The sequence below is a fragment of the Porcisia hertigi genome, chromosome 26 (genome assembly GCF_017918235.1).
Source record: "Porcisia hertigi strain C119 chromosome 26, whole genome shotgun sequence".
Classification (NCBI taxonomy): domain Eukaryota; phylum Euglenozoa; class Kinetoplastea; order Trypanosomatida; family Trypanosomatidae; genus Porcisia; species Porcisia hertigi.
Window position 1 is genome coordinate 664,510 of NC_090585.1, and position 13,492 is coordinate 678,001.

The 13,492-nt window shown below is 51.9% G+C and overlaps 2 protein-coding genes across 2 annotated transcripts; both read left to right on the forward strand.

Moving 5' to 3' along the window:
- Window positions 1-454: 454 nt before the first annotated feature.
- On the forward strand, window positions 455-3,535 carry JKF63_04205 (uncharacterized protein; the record flags this gene model as incomplete). Its single annotated transcript, XM_067900198.1, has 1 exon — window positions 455-3,535. One exon carries the CDS (start codon window positions 455-457, stop codon window positions 3,533-3,535), a length of 3,081 nt encoding a protein of 1,026 aa, XP_067756382.1.
- A 7,735-nt stretch (window positions 3,536-11,270) lies between these two features.
- On the forward strand, window positions 11,271-12,824 carry JKF63_04206 (uncharacterized protein; the record flags this gene model as incomplete). The annotated part of the gene is made up of 1 exon (XM_067900199.1): window positions 11,271-12,824. The coding sequence occupies one exon, from the start codon at window positions 11,271-11,273 to the stop codon at window positions 12,822-12,824; it is 1,554 nt and encodes a 517-aa protein (XP_067756383.1).
- Between the last annotated feature and the right edge of the window lie 668 nt (window positions 12,825-13,492).

Genomic DNA, 13,492 nt, shown 5'->3' on the forward strand with positions numbered 1-13,492 from the left:
TCCCTCTCCCGTCCTTGTTGCATTTCCTGACCTTGTCGATTCTTTTGTTCGTTGACTGCTTCCCTATTACATAAAGGGGAGTGTGTGTGTGTGCCACAGAAGCAAAACAAAACTGAAAAGGGGGGTGCGAAGTCGTTTGTGTTCTCTCGTTCTTTTTGAAAAAAAAATTCATGTGTGATTGTTTCCCAAATGCTGTCGTGGTTTTGTTTGTGTAGTTCACTCCCAATTATTGCTATTGAAACAAGGAATATCTTTTCTCTTTCTGCTGCTTTCGTTTCATCACGCCTTTTGTTTCCCCCTTATACACTCGAGGTCCAAGAGCAAACGAAAAGAGGGAGTGCGGCTTTTTATTCTTCCGAAGCAACAGTCAACTAGCTTTTAAAAGACCAAAAGAAAGCACACCTCCCCCCCCCCCCCACACACACACACTGACACGTCCACAGCAGTTCTGGGGATGCTGCCGCATCCTATCCTTGCCTCAGAGGATGACGAGGAATACGTAATTCGGGTTATTTTCTGCTTACCGCCTCTGCTTGAAGCGTACTTCGATGCCGTCGAGACAATTTGTGCGGAGCTATCCCCGCAACCCGCATTGAAAACTCGCGCAGATGTCTTGCACCTCACGATTAAGCAGCGCCTCCTCGTTCTAGGCCGCATCCCTTTCGGTGCTTTTCGCCACATCGACGAAGCCCTCGACGTAGAAACCGAGGACAAGGAGCTTCCTAAACTTATTGATCAGCTGCGCCATGTTTTTCTCGAGAACAAAGTGGATATCGGTCCCCAGGCACTCTTGTGGCGCAAGAGGTCACTGTCGCTGGCAAAAGAGTGTGCAGATCATATAAATCGCTGCCGCGTTCGCTTCTCTTCGAGCATGAAGATGCGACGCGAGTTAGTCACGCTCGGATCGGCACCGTTTGTGCTCAGCTTGATTTTCTTCGGTCTCATAGTTATCTTTGCCTGCAGCGCTCTTGTTGTTCTTCCAGCCGTGCAGCCTCCACTTTCGATTGGTCTGGTCGTCGGCTGCCTCACCTGTGTGTTCCTTCTTCTTTCTGCGTTTTTGGTATCTTTCAACTGTTTCACTGCGGTGCGTTCCTTGCACATACTGTACACACAGATTTTTCACGAATACTTGATCGCCGGCGGATCGCCGTCTGATATCCTCCTGAATTCCCTGCAAGAGTCATCTTTCAAGCCTAAGGGAGGAAAGGATGGAGCGCGGGAAACTGGGGTGAAGCGGCTGGAGATGGGTCGGGAGACAAAGTCGGGCTACTACACCATTCCGTACGGCTGCGAGGGCGAAATCGGGTACATCGAGGGCAAACAGTTGAATGCCCAAGTAGTGATGATCGCCTTCGACGGCAACTACCGGATTACATGGTGGAATAATGCAGCAGAGGTCATGACAGGGTTTTTGCAGGACGGGTGTATCGGCAAGCCACTGAACGACCTTGTTCAGTGCTTCAACAACGAGGATGTGTGCTCCCTCATCAAGCATACGCGTCGCGGTAATCTCCTCAAGATCAAGCTGCGCTCCCTCACCACCGCCCCAACGACTCTCAGCACTGTGGTGGCTCCAATTCTAGACTGCGACGAAAAGCCTATCGGGAATGTACTCATCTGCGCCAACTCACTTGATAACCTGCGAGAGTACCGCATATATGTGCATAATTATCAAGTGAGCGAAACAATCGGTGCTTTATCCTTTTTGTCAGAGCGCTCTTCTTTGTCCCCTGAGGACTCTACTCTTGTCAATTCCCTAAGCCGATTTGTCAAGAACGGTCTGGCAAACCACGTGGAGACCCTCGCACGGGAGATGGAGTCAGACTGGGACTGGACGAGCGTGGAGCAGCTGCTGGGTCGTGCCCTTGGTCAGCGCATCGGAATGCATGAGGTGATTGTGGACCCACTGTTCCCCTCCACGCTGTGTGTCAGCCCAGACGTGGCCAAGACGTTAGGTGTCGTAGTTGGGTTGGCCAATGGCCGCTGCAGGGTGACTCTGCAAATGCTGAACTTGACAGGCAACGTCTTTTCCCTGTCTGTGACCGTGCTACTGGGCCCCAAGTGCCGGCCGTGGGATCAGGCGCAGGTGGAGCAGCAGCTGGAGCAGCTGTTGCGCAGCACGGCGGGAAGCGTGTACCTTCTAGAGGAGCGGGTGGTACTACATTTTCCCTGCCAGGTGGCACCCATCTTGGAAGACGGTGACGAGTGCGATGCCAACCCCACCTCCGACCAAGCCCTGAAGATCACGCAGGCCAGGGCCATCATCAACTGCACGGTGAATGTAGTGACTGCCATCACAAACATGGTTGATCAGCACAATTTGTCTCTTATCCTGCTCAAGACCATGTTTGTGTCCCTCGCTACAGTGCGCGAACGCAGCGACCTAGAGCAGCGCTTGTCTGCCCGGCCGTGTGATGTGGATGTAATCATTTGCGATAGCGAGTGGCTTAGCTCGTCCCGTGATATCCTCATGGACAACGACCACGGCGCTATAGTTATCCCACTGATCGCTCCCCAAGTGCCGGTTCCAGCTGATGTACAACACGCGATTCGCATACCTCTTGTGCGGCGGGATGTCCAGCAGCTGATCTTGGAGGTTGGCAAGGCGGTCTCCATGAAGAAGAACGCCATCTCTGCCCGCGAAGAACGTGAGCGAATCCTCACGCTGCGGCAAGATTCCCCGTGGACGCGCGGGAAGCTTCTGGGGCGTGGGTCCTTCGGTGCCGTGTACGAAGCGACGAGCGATCTCACCGGTGGCAAGATGGCGGTGAAGATGTTCTACTTCTCCCAAAACGTCGAGTCGTCTATTAACACGTTGCTGAATGAGATCTCCATCATGTGCAGTTTGAATCACCCCAACATTGTGCACTACTTTCACTGCGAGCGCAATGACAACAACGTAAGCTTGTTCATGGAACTGTGCGAGGCCTCTCTAACGGACATTATTGTGAGGCGGCTGCAGAAACCAGCTCACTTGTCCGTCGTGCAGATCATTCGACAGGTTCTCACCGCCATCGCATACTTGCATAGTCGAGGCATCGCTCATCGGGATGTCAAGCCTCAGAACATTCTCCTCAAGGGTGAGACGGTGAAGTTGACCGATTTCGGTACTGCAGTCCAGGGCAATGCGGGCAAAGAAGTGCGAGGCACATTCCGGTACATGGCCCCAGAAGTCTACAAGGGTGATCCTCACTCACTGAGCTGCGACATATGGTCCATCGGCTGCCTTGTGTGCGAGCTGTTTGCGTGCCCGACCCCCTTTATGGAGAACTCATTGCTTCTAGGAGAGATGACATCTACTGAGACGTACCTGGCGAACGTGCCTCAAAATACGGCCTTAATCGACTTTTTAGAGAAGTGCTTCCAACTCGACCCAGAGCGGCGTTGGGGTGCGGGTGAGCTTCTTATGCATCCTCTCCTCTCCAGCAATCCAGCAACATCGTTTGTGTTGAAACTGGAGACGATTTTTGACGCCAAGTACTTCGATCGTCTCGATCCGTCAAGCTACTCTGCGTTCTCGTTACAGTCCGCGTAAGGTGGGGGGGATGGGAGGGCGGAGCAGCACAAAGGGGGAGAGGGAAGGCCAGGCCCCGTGCGTTTCTTAACCCTCTCTTTTACACACACACACACATGCATCGTTTTCAGAGTTTGAGGCACGACAGCGGATTGGCGTTTTACCTCTTTTTTCCCCTTCATTTTTTCTGCTACGCAGTAACACGTTTGGTTCTCAAAAGATATTGAAAGCGTCGTTTTTTTTTTGGGGTGGTGGTGGTGGTGGTGTTAAAGTGTCTAGCGAACACCCCCTTCAACAAGTTCTTTTTTTGTTTGTTCTGTTGATGTGCATGCGTGCATGCACGTGTGTGTTTTCTGGTGTTCATGCTGAAAGAGTGTCTTTCGGGAACCCTGTCTCCCACCCCCTCTCCTGCGTGTACAATCCACTCGTTTACATCTCCCTTTCCTCATTTTTTTTTGCTTTACAACAGATGCGGAATCGAGTATTTGACTACTGCCGCGCACCCCCTTTTTTTCTCTCTTTTTAAAACATGCCGCATGTTGACTGAGAAGCGAAGCAGACACCATTATAGATATATACCTCTCCCTTCTTTTTTATCCCCCCCTCCCTGATTGTAAAGAAAGCAGAAAGTTGGACAGAAGCCTGCAGGGGGCTGCTCACGCCCGTTGCTCAGCGACGTTGAGGTTTTTCTATGAGAGCTCATTAGCAGTGAAAAAGGTGGCCCCCCTCCCTCCCCTCCCCGGGTCTAGCAGGAAGAAGAAAAAGCGAAATAAAAGAAATATATTTTTGGGTATCAATGATTAAAAGCAGCGTCAAGGGAATTCGAACTGATATTATTCTCATCCACTCCCAGTGGCCCTGTTGATATTCATTTTTTTATTTGGTTTCCTCACGCCTTTTTTTCGGGGGAAAAAAGGGGGGGCGAGTGGGGGACACCGAAATCACAAAAAATAAACAGTAAAAGTATGGATTTTAGGTTTGAACGCCGTTACATTTTCCCGCTTTTCATGTTCTTCTTGGAATGTATATACTCTTTATAAAGGCCTGCTCCCCTTGATGTTACTCTATGCCTCCCGATGCCGCTGTATCTTTATCCCCCTTTTCGTTCTGGCACCCCTTACTCACCCCCCCATTACACCCACTTCCCCTTCCTTCGCTTCCACGCTTGGTCTCGTTATGTTGTCTGCGTGTGTGTGCACATACACGGACGGCGCGCGTGTAGACCCGAAAAAAAAATTGAAGTAACCTGCAAAGTTACTGGTCTAACAAGAGTGGGGGAGGGGATGGAGAGGGGGACAAGCCGTGATGCTGCACTGCTTTTTTTTTGGGTTCACCATTGAAACTGCAGTGATTTGAAACTCATTGAGGCTGCGAACGACACCTATTGACTCACATACATGCATTGTGGTTGTCTTCTAATTCCGGAAGGAGGGGAAAAGGCAACGACGCGTTTCGTGTGGGTGTGGGGGGGAGGGGGAGGTGGAGGGGGGGGAGGTGGATGAGAGCAGAGAACAGTAGCGATTTTAGTCGAAGCGATGCGGGTGAAAAACAACAAAGGATGAAGCACCAGCGGAAAGGCCGCACATGCCCTTGCGCTTCTTTCCTGTGGCGCCCCTCTCTGCTGAACCACACGCAGCACTGTCCCTCTCTTGAAAGCGAGAGGAAAAGTTTGTGCATCCGGTTGCGGCAATCACATTCTACTTTTAGGAAAACAGAGAAGGGCTTAGTGAGGGGCAACACTATTTGCTGGCCGAATCGCATCTTGCTGAGAGGGCGGGTCAAAGGAAATGCAAGGAAAAGTCAGTCAGTCAAAGGAGAGGGCTTATCTTACGCTGTGATGAGCAACGTCGGCATGCGTCATGATTGCACAAGCTACAACTTTCAACATTGTGATCCAGATACCACGCACCACGCACCACCTCCCCTCCCTTTACTCCTCTCTTTCATTTGCTTTCTTTTTTTTTCCCGTTTCCTCCTCTTTTTTTTGAGCAGATCTTCTGTTCTCCGTTTTCTTCTTTTGCTTTAGCGTGTTATTTGTTCAGCGAGTCGTAGCAATCTTTACTTTGTGCTTCTCTATATGATTCTGTCTCTGTTGGCTGCGACGTTGTGCTCCCCCTTCTCTCTTTTTTTTGCTCCATCCGTATTTGTGGACAATACGAACAATAATGAATGTCTCTGCTTCCCAATAGTCGTTTTTTTTCTCCATTTTATGCGCCGTTCATCACCTTTACATGCCCCTTCTCCCCCCAACACACAGCACCTGCTGCCGTCGTCGTCGTCGCCGCCGCCTTTTTTTCTACTACCCCGCTGTCGCGCAGGCTAGTGAAGCAAAGAGCGCCACAATCACATTGTTGCTGACGGAAGGAGGGGTGTGGGGGGGGTGGTGAGGCGAAACTGCAGGCCATTTTTTTTGTAAATTAACGGTTACACATCAGCGTTTATTCGCAGTTTCCATACCGAGTTCGTCTATTGACCGTTTTTTTGCTACCGTTTTTCATTATCCCTCGAAATGTTGACACACCCTCTTGATTGTTTTTTTTTTACCCCGACTTGAGGTGGATAAAAAAAAAAGAGGGGGGGGAGGAGGAGGAGGAGGAGGAGGGGGTGGGGGTGGGGTTATTAAGAGTAGGGCGCGAGGGACAACATCCATCAATGGAGGTTTACGTAATGCATACACGCGTGTTTCATAGAGAGAAGAGGAGTGGGGGTGGTGTGGTGTGGAAAGAGCTTCGTATGGCACTAGGGAGAAGGGTATCCACGAGGTCGAAAGGGAAATAGAAAAAAAAGGAGGGAAGGGGGACGTACGCAATGCGTGCGAGATTTACCTCCCGTGCTCGTGGGTCGCCCCTTACCTCCCAAAACTAAAAAGAAACAGATATGTGTCTCCCTGTCTCTCCCTGGCAAAAAAAAAGTAGGCATGGACTCGTGATGCGGCTTGTTCATCTTTTTTTTTTGTAGTGCCCAGCTGCCCTTTCTTTTCCTCTTTACAATCCATGTCTCTTGTAGTTCCTTCATTGTATCACTGTAGTGTTTAAAAAAAAAAATTTTCCCCCTCTTCGCTTTATTTATGTATTCAATCTCGTCCGCTCCCCGTGTAGCCGTGTTTATATTCTTTTACCCCTTGCTCATCTTCTAGGCGATTGCTTTGCTCCCTTTCCACGCCCTTCGTTTCTTGACCCCGCTAGAGGGCCTGTACGTTTTCTCTCTTTTTTTTTTTTGCGATCGTCTTCGTTATGCAGCTACTCCTCCTCCTCCTCCCCCTCCTCCTCCTCCCCCTCCTCCTCCTTCCCCCACCCACCCACGTCCACCGTTTTTCCGCAACTCTTTTTCCCCCTTTTTTTTGGCTCATCTGGATAGCTTTCCCTTATGCTGCTTTTTCTTTTCTAGTCGATGTTCTGCTTGTATATATATCCTCTCCCCCCTCGGGGGGAAGGGGTGGTGTGTGAATGTGTGTGAATTGAGGAGGAATATATTTGTTCGAATAGTTACTGGTGCGAAGAGGAATATATCTCTCTCTCACAAGGCGATGTACGGGCTTATGTATAAGTGTCAAACCTTCTGCGCTCAGACGAGTATGCGAATGAATCGAGAGGGCATACAATTGACAGCAAATGGCCGAACAAAGGTGGGCTCTTGCTCCGTTACATTCAACTGCGCACCTACAAGCTCACGCATGTGAACTTGCTGCTTTTTAAAAATGCTATCCTCTTCCCTTCCCTCTCTTATTCACTTTTCCTGAGATTGAAGTGGCGTTACTGCTGTGTGCCTAATAGTTGTTGTTCAATGGTGCTGGTGTGTATGTCTGTGTTTTCTTCCCTCCTTTTTTATTTGTGTGATTGGCGTGGTTGTTTGGTGAGCTGAGGGATGCAAGACAACTCATTCGTTTTCCCTTTACACTCCTCTCACAGGTAAAGCCCCCACCTGCGCGGACTCGCGTATACACACGAGAACAAAAGATATCGTCTTAAAATATCCCTCCATCCCTCACCCCCTCTCAGGCACATGGTATCCACAGTCGTATTGACCCACTCTTGTCCTCTCAAGGCCTCTCGGATTCTCTCTTTTTAAATATACATATATATATATTTATACTTATATATAATGTATATGTGTATGTATATGTGTATATGTATGTATTCCTTCTGCCCTCTGTTTGTCTTAATGGCCTGGAAGGCGAATGAAAGAGGGAAGGCTAACCAAAAGCGTGATAGCGATGATGAGTGAGCCAAGTGACCCTCAAATCACTTCGATGATCATTTTCTTTTTCGCACCAATCATCTCTCTCTCCGTTGCGCTCTCCCTTCTTCAACTCCTCTCATATTCCTCGATAACGAGGGAGGAGGGACACACATCAGCCTGGAATCAAGACTCACAATCCACCATCTGAAGAGGCTAAGCAGCTTCCCCATCCCCCCCCTCTCCTGCCAACGCTGAGCAGCATTTGGTGGTGACAGAGTTAAGCATGTACAACGTAGCGAATAAGAGAAACGTGTCGCCACTGCTGTCAGATATCCTGTCATGGATAGGATCGTGTTGGTGACGCTCGCAGCAGTAAAACCGCCTGCACTATCTTCTATGGTACGCCAGGTGTCTACGTGACTCGAACGTATTTCACGCGGGCCTTGATGCCGGCTGGTGAGGGTGCCGTAGATATCCCGAGGGGCGTACCGGCTGGCGACCGGGATGATGGGAGAGTCGCTCTGAAACGACCTGCAAGGGGTGGGTCGGTATAGCTCCGAGGCACAGGCTGTGTGGGGATGATTTGAGTGGGCCTCTCGCCCTAACGCGCGTCTCAAATTCTTTTGCACCCCCCCATGATGAGGCGCGGTGTCTGGCCGCAGTAGAGTTTCTCGGGCGCAGCGTATCCTCTATGGTAGAATAACCCCATTGGGCAGCAGCAAGGTGATATATATATACACATATACATGAATCAGGTATTTTGGGTCTCAAGAAATCGAGCTACTGCAAGTGTTTGACTCCTCGAAGGCACGATGGGGTACCACATCTATCCTCAAGCTCATGTATTCCAACACAGTGTATATGTACATTTATTACGTACAGATTTATCCATTCGACTCAGGGCTGGCAAATCCGACCCTGAATCTGCTACGGCCAATGACCTCCACACATTCAAGCAGCGATACTGTGGCCAACTTGCAGCGATAGAGGGCGGTTTATCGGAGAGCGAATGTCCCCGCTGGATAGACCACCGACCAGTCGAGTTGCTTCTCCCTGAAGCGAGGTATACCAACCCCGACTGAACACAATATTTTAAAAAGCCTAGTGGGCGCGTGTTGGGAAAGCTATGGTCAATGTGGGTGAGTGGCTCTGGCGACGCCGCCGAGTTCGCCTATAATGGGTCCAGTGGCGCACTACGAAGACATGTGCATGGTCCTTGCATTTCTTCTGGAGGACTCTGGGAAGGGGGCGGGGGCGAGTCACATGTATTGATTTTTATGTGTGTGTCTGGCCCCCGGAGGGGCCACTAATGAGGAATCAGTTGAAGCATGTAATGAAGATCATCACTACAAGTACGTCTGTGGTTTCCAAGCTGAATACTCTAGCTGAGAACCGCCAATGGTGACCCCTGAGGGATTCGAGAGCGGGTCGACGACGCCGGCTTTCACTCAACGCTCGTGCTGCAATGAACGCGGGGTTCCCCGGTATTAAAGGAGTGCAGTTATTCATGAAGGATTTGGGCTTTTGTTTTTTTGTGCGCATTCGCGGGATTGTCGGTTGACGATGCAAAGTGGCCTTTTGGTACGTGAGGCCTTTTTTTTTTCAGAGGGAGGGAGGGTTGTGTTAGCACTACATGTGGAGGAATGCGACAGGGTTCCGCGAGACCCCTAATGTTGTTCTTCTTTAGAGGTGGGGAAACCCCGTGGCAGGTCGGTTGGCCCTGTCTCAGCCCCGGTCACGCCATCGCGGAGGTCGACCACTATTCCTCCACCCACGAAACCTCATTCCCCGCACTCGGCTCCACTGGGGTTTGTGCGGCGACGCAAGGATCAAGCCAATGCGAGACTTCCCTCGATGTCGTGTTTTTTTATTTTGCGATCCACAGGACACATTAAAGACCCTCTGCCCTCCTCCCCTCCCCCCCAAAGAGAAAAACACAGACGCACGGTATTCCCACATCACCAAATGTGGTCCAAATGATCACGTCGCATCCCCGTTTCCCTGGATGAAAAGAAAGACAGGAGGAGAAGCGGGGGTGGGGGTGGATCAAAGCGGGAATCGGCGTGGCGTACGACTGCTGCAAACCTCGCAAAGGTCACAAGGCCCTTGGGTCGCGGCTCTTCCAGTGAAGAATCACGTGAAAAAAAAATGGGCTTTGTAGTGGCTGCACGTTCTGTGGTCTGCACAGAACCGTTACAACAATCACCGACCTTTGGGGGGTGGGGGGTGGGGCTCTTTTAATTTGTATGTGTGGAAATCGGCGATACGGCGCATCCGGTCCGATGGCGGGGAGGGGAAAGGAGAGGGGGGTGAAGGATTTTGAGGCACGCTTACAATGTGCGGGAACCTTATTCTTGGGCTTATTGGCTGTGATGTAGGAGCAGGTGAGCAGAGTCCTTCGCAAGAAATGAGAGACGTTCACGTGGGAGATGAGGACGTCGAGGATCGAATGATCTTGGAGGGTTACCGGTCACATGATGACAGATATGAACTTGAACACCGTTCTGTTGTACTTTGACTAGTAAACCTTTGAGTGCGTGACGAGGATGCCATACCGCATGCTGTTCAAGGACCCTGCTCTTCCACAAGGTTGTGATAGACCAATACCTGCAAGGCTGCTGGTGAGTGACAGTGCAGAAGGACTTGCAGATAATTGCAGAAGCAAATTTCTGAGCGGTGGGGCAAGCTGGTTTGGCACCTGGCGTGGACATCGTGCAACCTCGGGCAGCGGCTCGACCCTGATGCGACTCTGTGGATGTGGCGTAATTTTCCAGAAGGCGCTACAGTTGTAGCGCCTCTATGAACCGCATCACGGGGGTACTTTGGCACGCAGGGAAGATCATCTACCGCCCGAGAATCGGCTCGTCGATCCAGCAGGTCGTATTGGTGAGGCAGAAAGGGGAACCCTCTGATCACCCGGGACTTGTTTGTACAACACAGCAGAGGTGGTCACAGCGCCAAGTGAACAACCTACACTAACTGAGAATGAGGTTGTGGATAGGACGTGCTTGTATGCTTGTTCCCCCTCTTCCCCCCCCTCTTCCCCTCCCCCTCCCTCCCTTGGCCTCCTCTGCTACCCACTTTGAAAAAAAAATGTTGTGCACCTTCTGCTGGCGTCGACTGTCAATTTCAGCCTTGCAGCAAAAGGCGATTGCATTCATCAGCCAAACACGCAAGTGTATCCCGTTGCCACTGTGCACCATACCCGGGGGTGGTGGTGGTGGTGCTGGTGGCGGTGAATGTACGCACCTATGTGTTAGTAAGCGTGTATGTATAACGTATTGCCTTCACGAAGGATAGGGCAGTGAGATGGAGAAGATTGTATTGAGGAACATGGTGGCAACTCTGCACGTACACTTCCCCTCCCCCCCTTCCACACCTAAATATATACACGCACACATGTGTGTTTCTGTCTAACACCTGGTGTCTAACAGTTCTTGTGAGTGTTTGCGCCGGAGCCCACCTTAACCCGAGACTGCAGCGTCATTCGTTCTTGGCGGCTCCACTCGAGGTGACGCGGCACTTCTCACAGGTGTTGTTGCCCCGTTTCGCACAGTTACTTAGCTCTCTCGATCAAATGGCATCAGGGGAGGCGGTCGAGTCGGCGAGGAGGTTTTGCGGGCCGGAGCTGTATGCTGCGAGCGCCACACACGCGCGCGTCTCCCTCGCCGACGTCCCACTCTCTCCTGACGGGCTTCGTCTCCTGGCGTCGAATGGAAACTGGTCGGAGGTGCTGGCGCTGGCTGAGCGACTTGAAGCGGAGGCCGCGGCCCAGGCTGAACGTCACGCGCGCAAGTGTGGGGCAGTTCCGCGGAGTGCATCTCCACCAGATCCTCCGAAGCGAGTACGTCCCGTGGACCTCCAGGAAGAGAAGTCCGCTACCCAGTCATCCCCGGTTGTCGGTATGACCACTGCAGCTAGCCCAGACTCAGGTCTATCCGCCGATGCTGCAGCGCGCAGTGCGCGACTTCCCTTTGTGTTGGTGCAGGTGATCGCTAATCTGAAGATGAGACGGGTCGCGGCCGCGAAGAAGGTCATCGACGCGCAGGGCGACATTGAGGGGGGGGAGGAGTTCCGCCACCCCGTCACGCGCGAGAGCTTCGCTCCCTTTTCATTACGGCTAATTGCAGCCTTCTTCCCGCTCTACGTTGGGGCGCCGATGGAGGCGCAGAAGAAGTTGTACGCGCTGCTGGAGGAGTGTCTCAGTCATGAGCGGAGCTGTTGTACAGCTGGCTCTGACGTGCGCATGCCCGCTATTGAGGGTGATGTCGCAGGGAGGCCATCAGCGGTTTCCGTGGCACTGCAGCGCACCTGGACGCAGCGGGTGTTGCGTGTACAACGTGCTCTGCTGCACGTGCACATTCACATGAACCAGCATTCTTTGGCATACAGTCTAGTGGAGCGGATATTACGCACCGAGGATGCTTGGCACCACAAGTTCCAGGACCTTCCCGATGATCTTTATCAGCTTCGGCACGTCCTTCAGCTACAGCAGCTCTTCTGTCTTGCCCTTCACGTCGGGGACTCCTTCCACGCACAAACGACGCATGCTGCTATACGCAAGATCGCCACCGGCAACAGTGCACAGTGTGATACACAAGTAACGTCATCGAATGCGGTCTCCAGCACGAGTCTCTGCAAGCTCATTACGCTTTCCTGTGACGCTTTCCTTGCTGTGTTCAAGTCTGAGTACAGTGAGGCGATGCGGCTCTTCCGCCAAGTGATAGACACGGCCGTTGACATGAAGCAGGCACTGGGCACTGCTGCAGATGCTGTCGACACAGACGGATGTTCTTCTTCAGCCTCTGAGGGGTTTATCAGTGAGGAGACACTACGTCGCTGCGTGCTTCAAGACATATGCGCGAACGCGCAGGTATCGTTCGCAACGTGCCAAGCGTACCGCAGCGACTGCGACCCTACCACACACATGTCGAACTTGTGCACGACACTAGAGGGGTTCGCCAAGGCCGAGCCGCAGGTGCTGTGTAGCTCCGATGCATTTCTGGAAAGCCTCGTGCGATTTTATACCCTCTCCGGCGACCGCACCGATAAGCTGAAGGGTTTGGCAGATTTGTTGGAGGTGTTTCGCTGCGATCGGGGCTCACTGCCGAACCTTGAGGCTCTTGTGTAGAGGAAGGTGCGCAGGGCCTCGGGTGCCGCACTGCACTCCAGGAAAGAGATGCCCCATCGTTGCAGCACGCACTGAATTCTTCTTGAGAGGCGAGGCCGTGATGCAGAGAGACTTCTCGCCTAGCGTCGTTGAGATGTGAGTCGAGGGTACTTCCTATTACGTACTGTGGGTAATCCTCCACTTTCACCCCCCCTCTTCATCCCTTCTCTCTCGAAGGGGGGGGACTTCTTGAAATTTGTCCTGTGATTTTCACAGTGGCAACCGTGCAATGCGGTGTGATGACTTACGTGAGATGGCCTCGAGTTCCTTGATTCACCACCACCACCACCACCACCAGCCCCTTGTTCCTCCTTTTCCCACTCGCTGTTTGAAAGTCTCACGGCCACTTGTTGTCATTTTGCAGTTTTTGTGTGCTTGTTTCGCTGAGCAGGACATCCGCATCAATCCACTCAACAAGGATGCAAACACGTTCACATACGCTGTGATCGGTAGCTGTAAAAAAAAGGGGAGGAAACTCCCCGCTCTCAAGCTCAGGACACGGCACAGATGATGCAACACGTTTTCTTCTTTCTGTTTGCATCCTGGCACGCTTTCCGTGTGTTCTCCTTTGCTTCACTCGACATCTTGAATGCACGCTCTTCTCCCCGCTTCTCCCGATCTAGTCAACC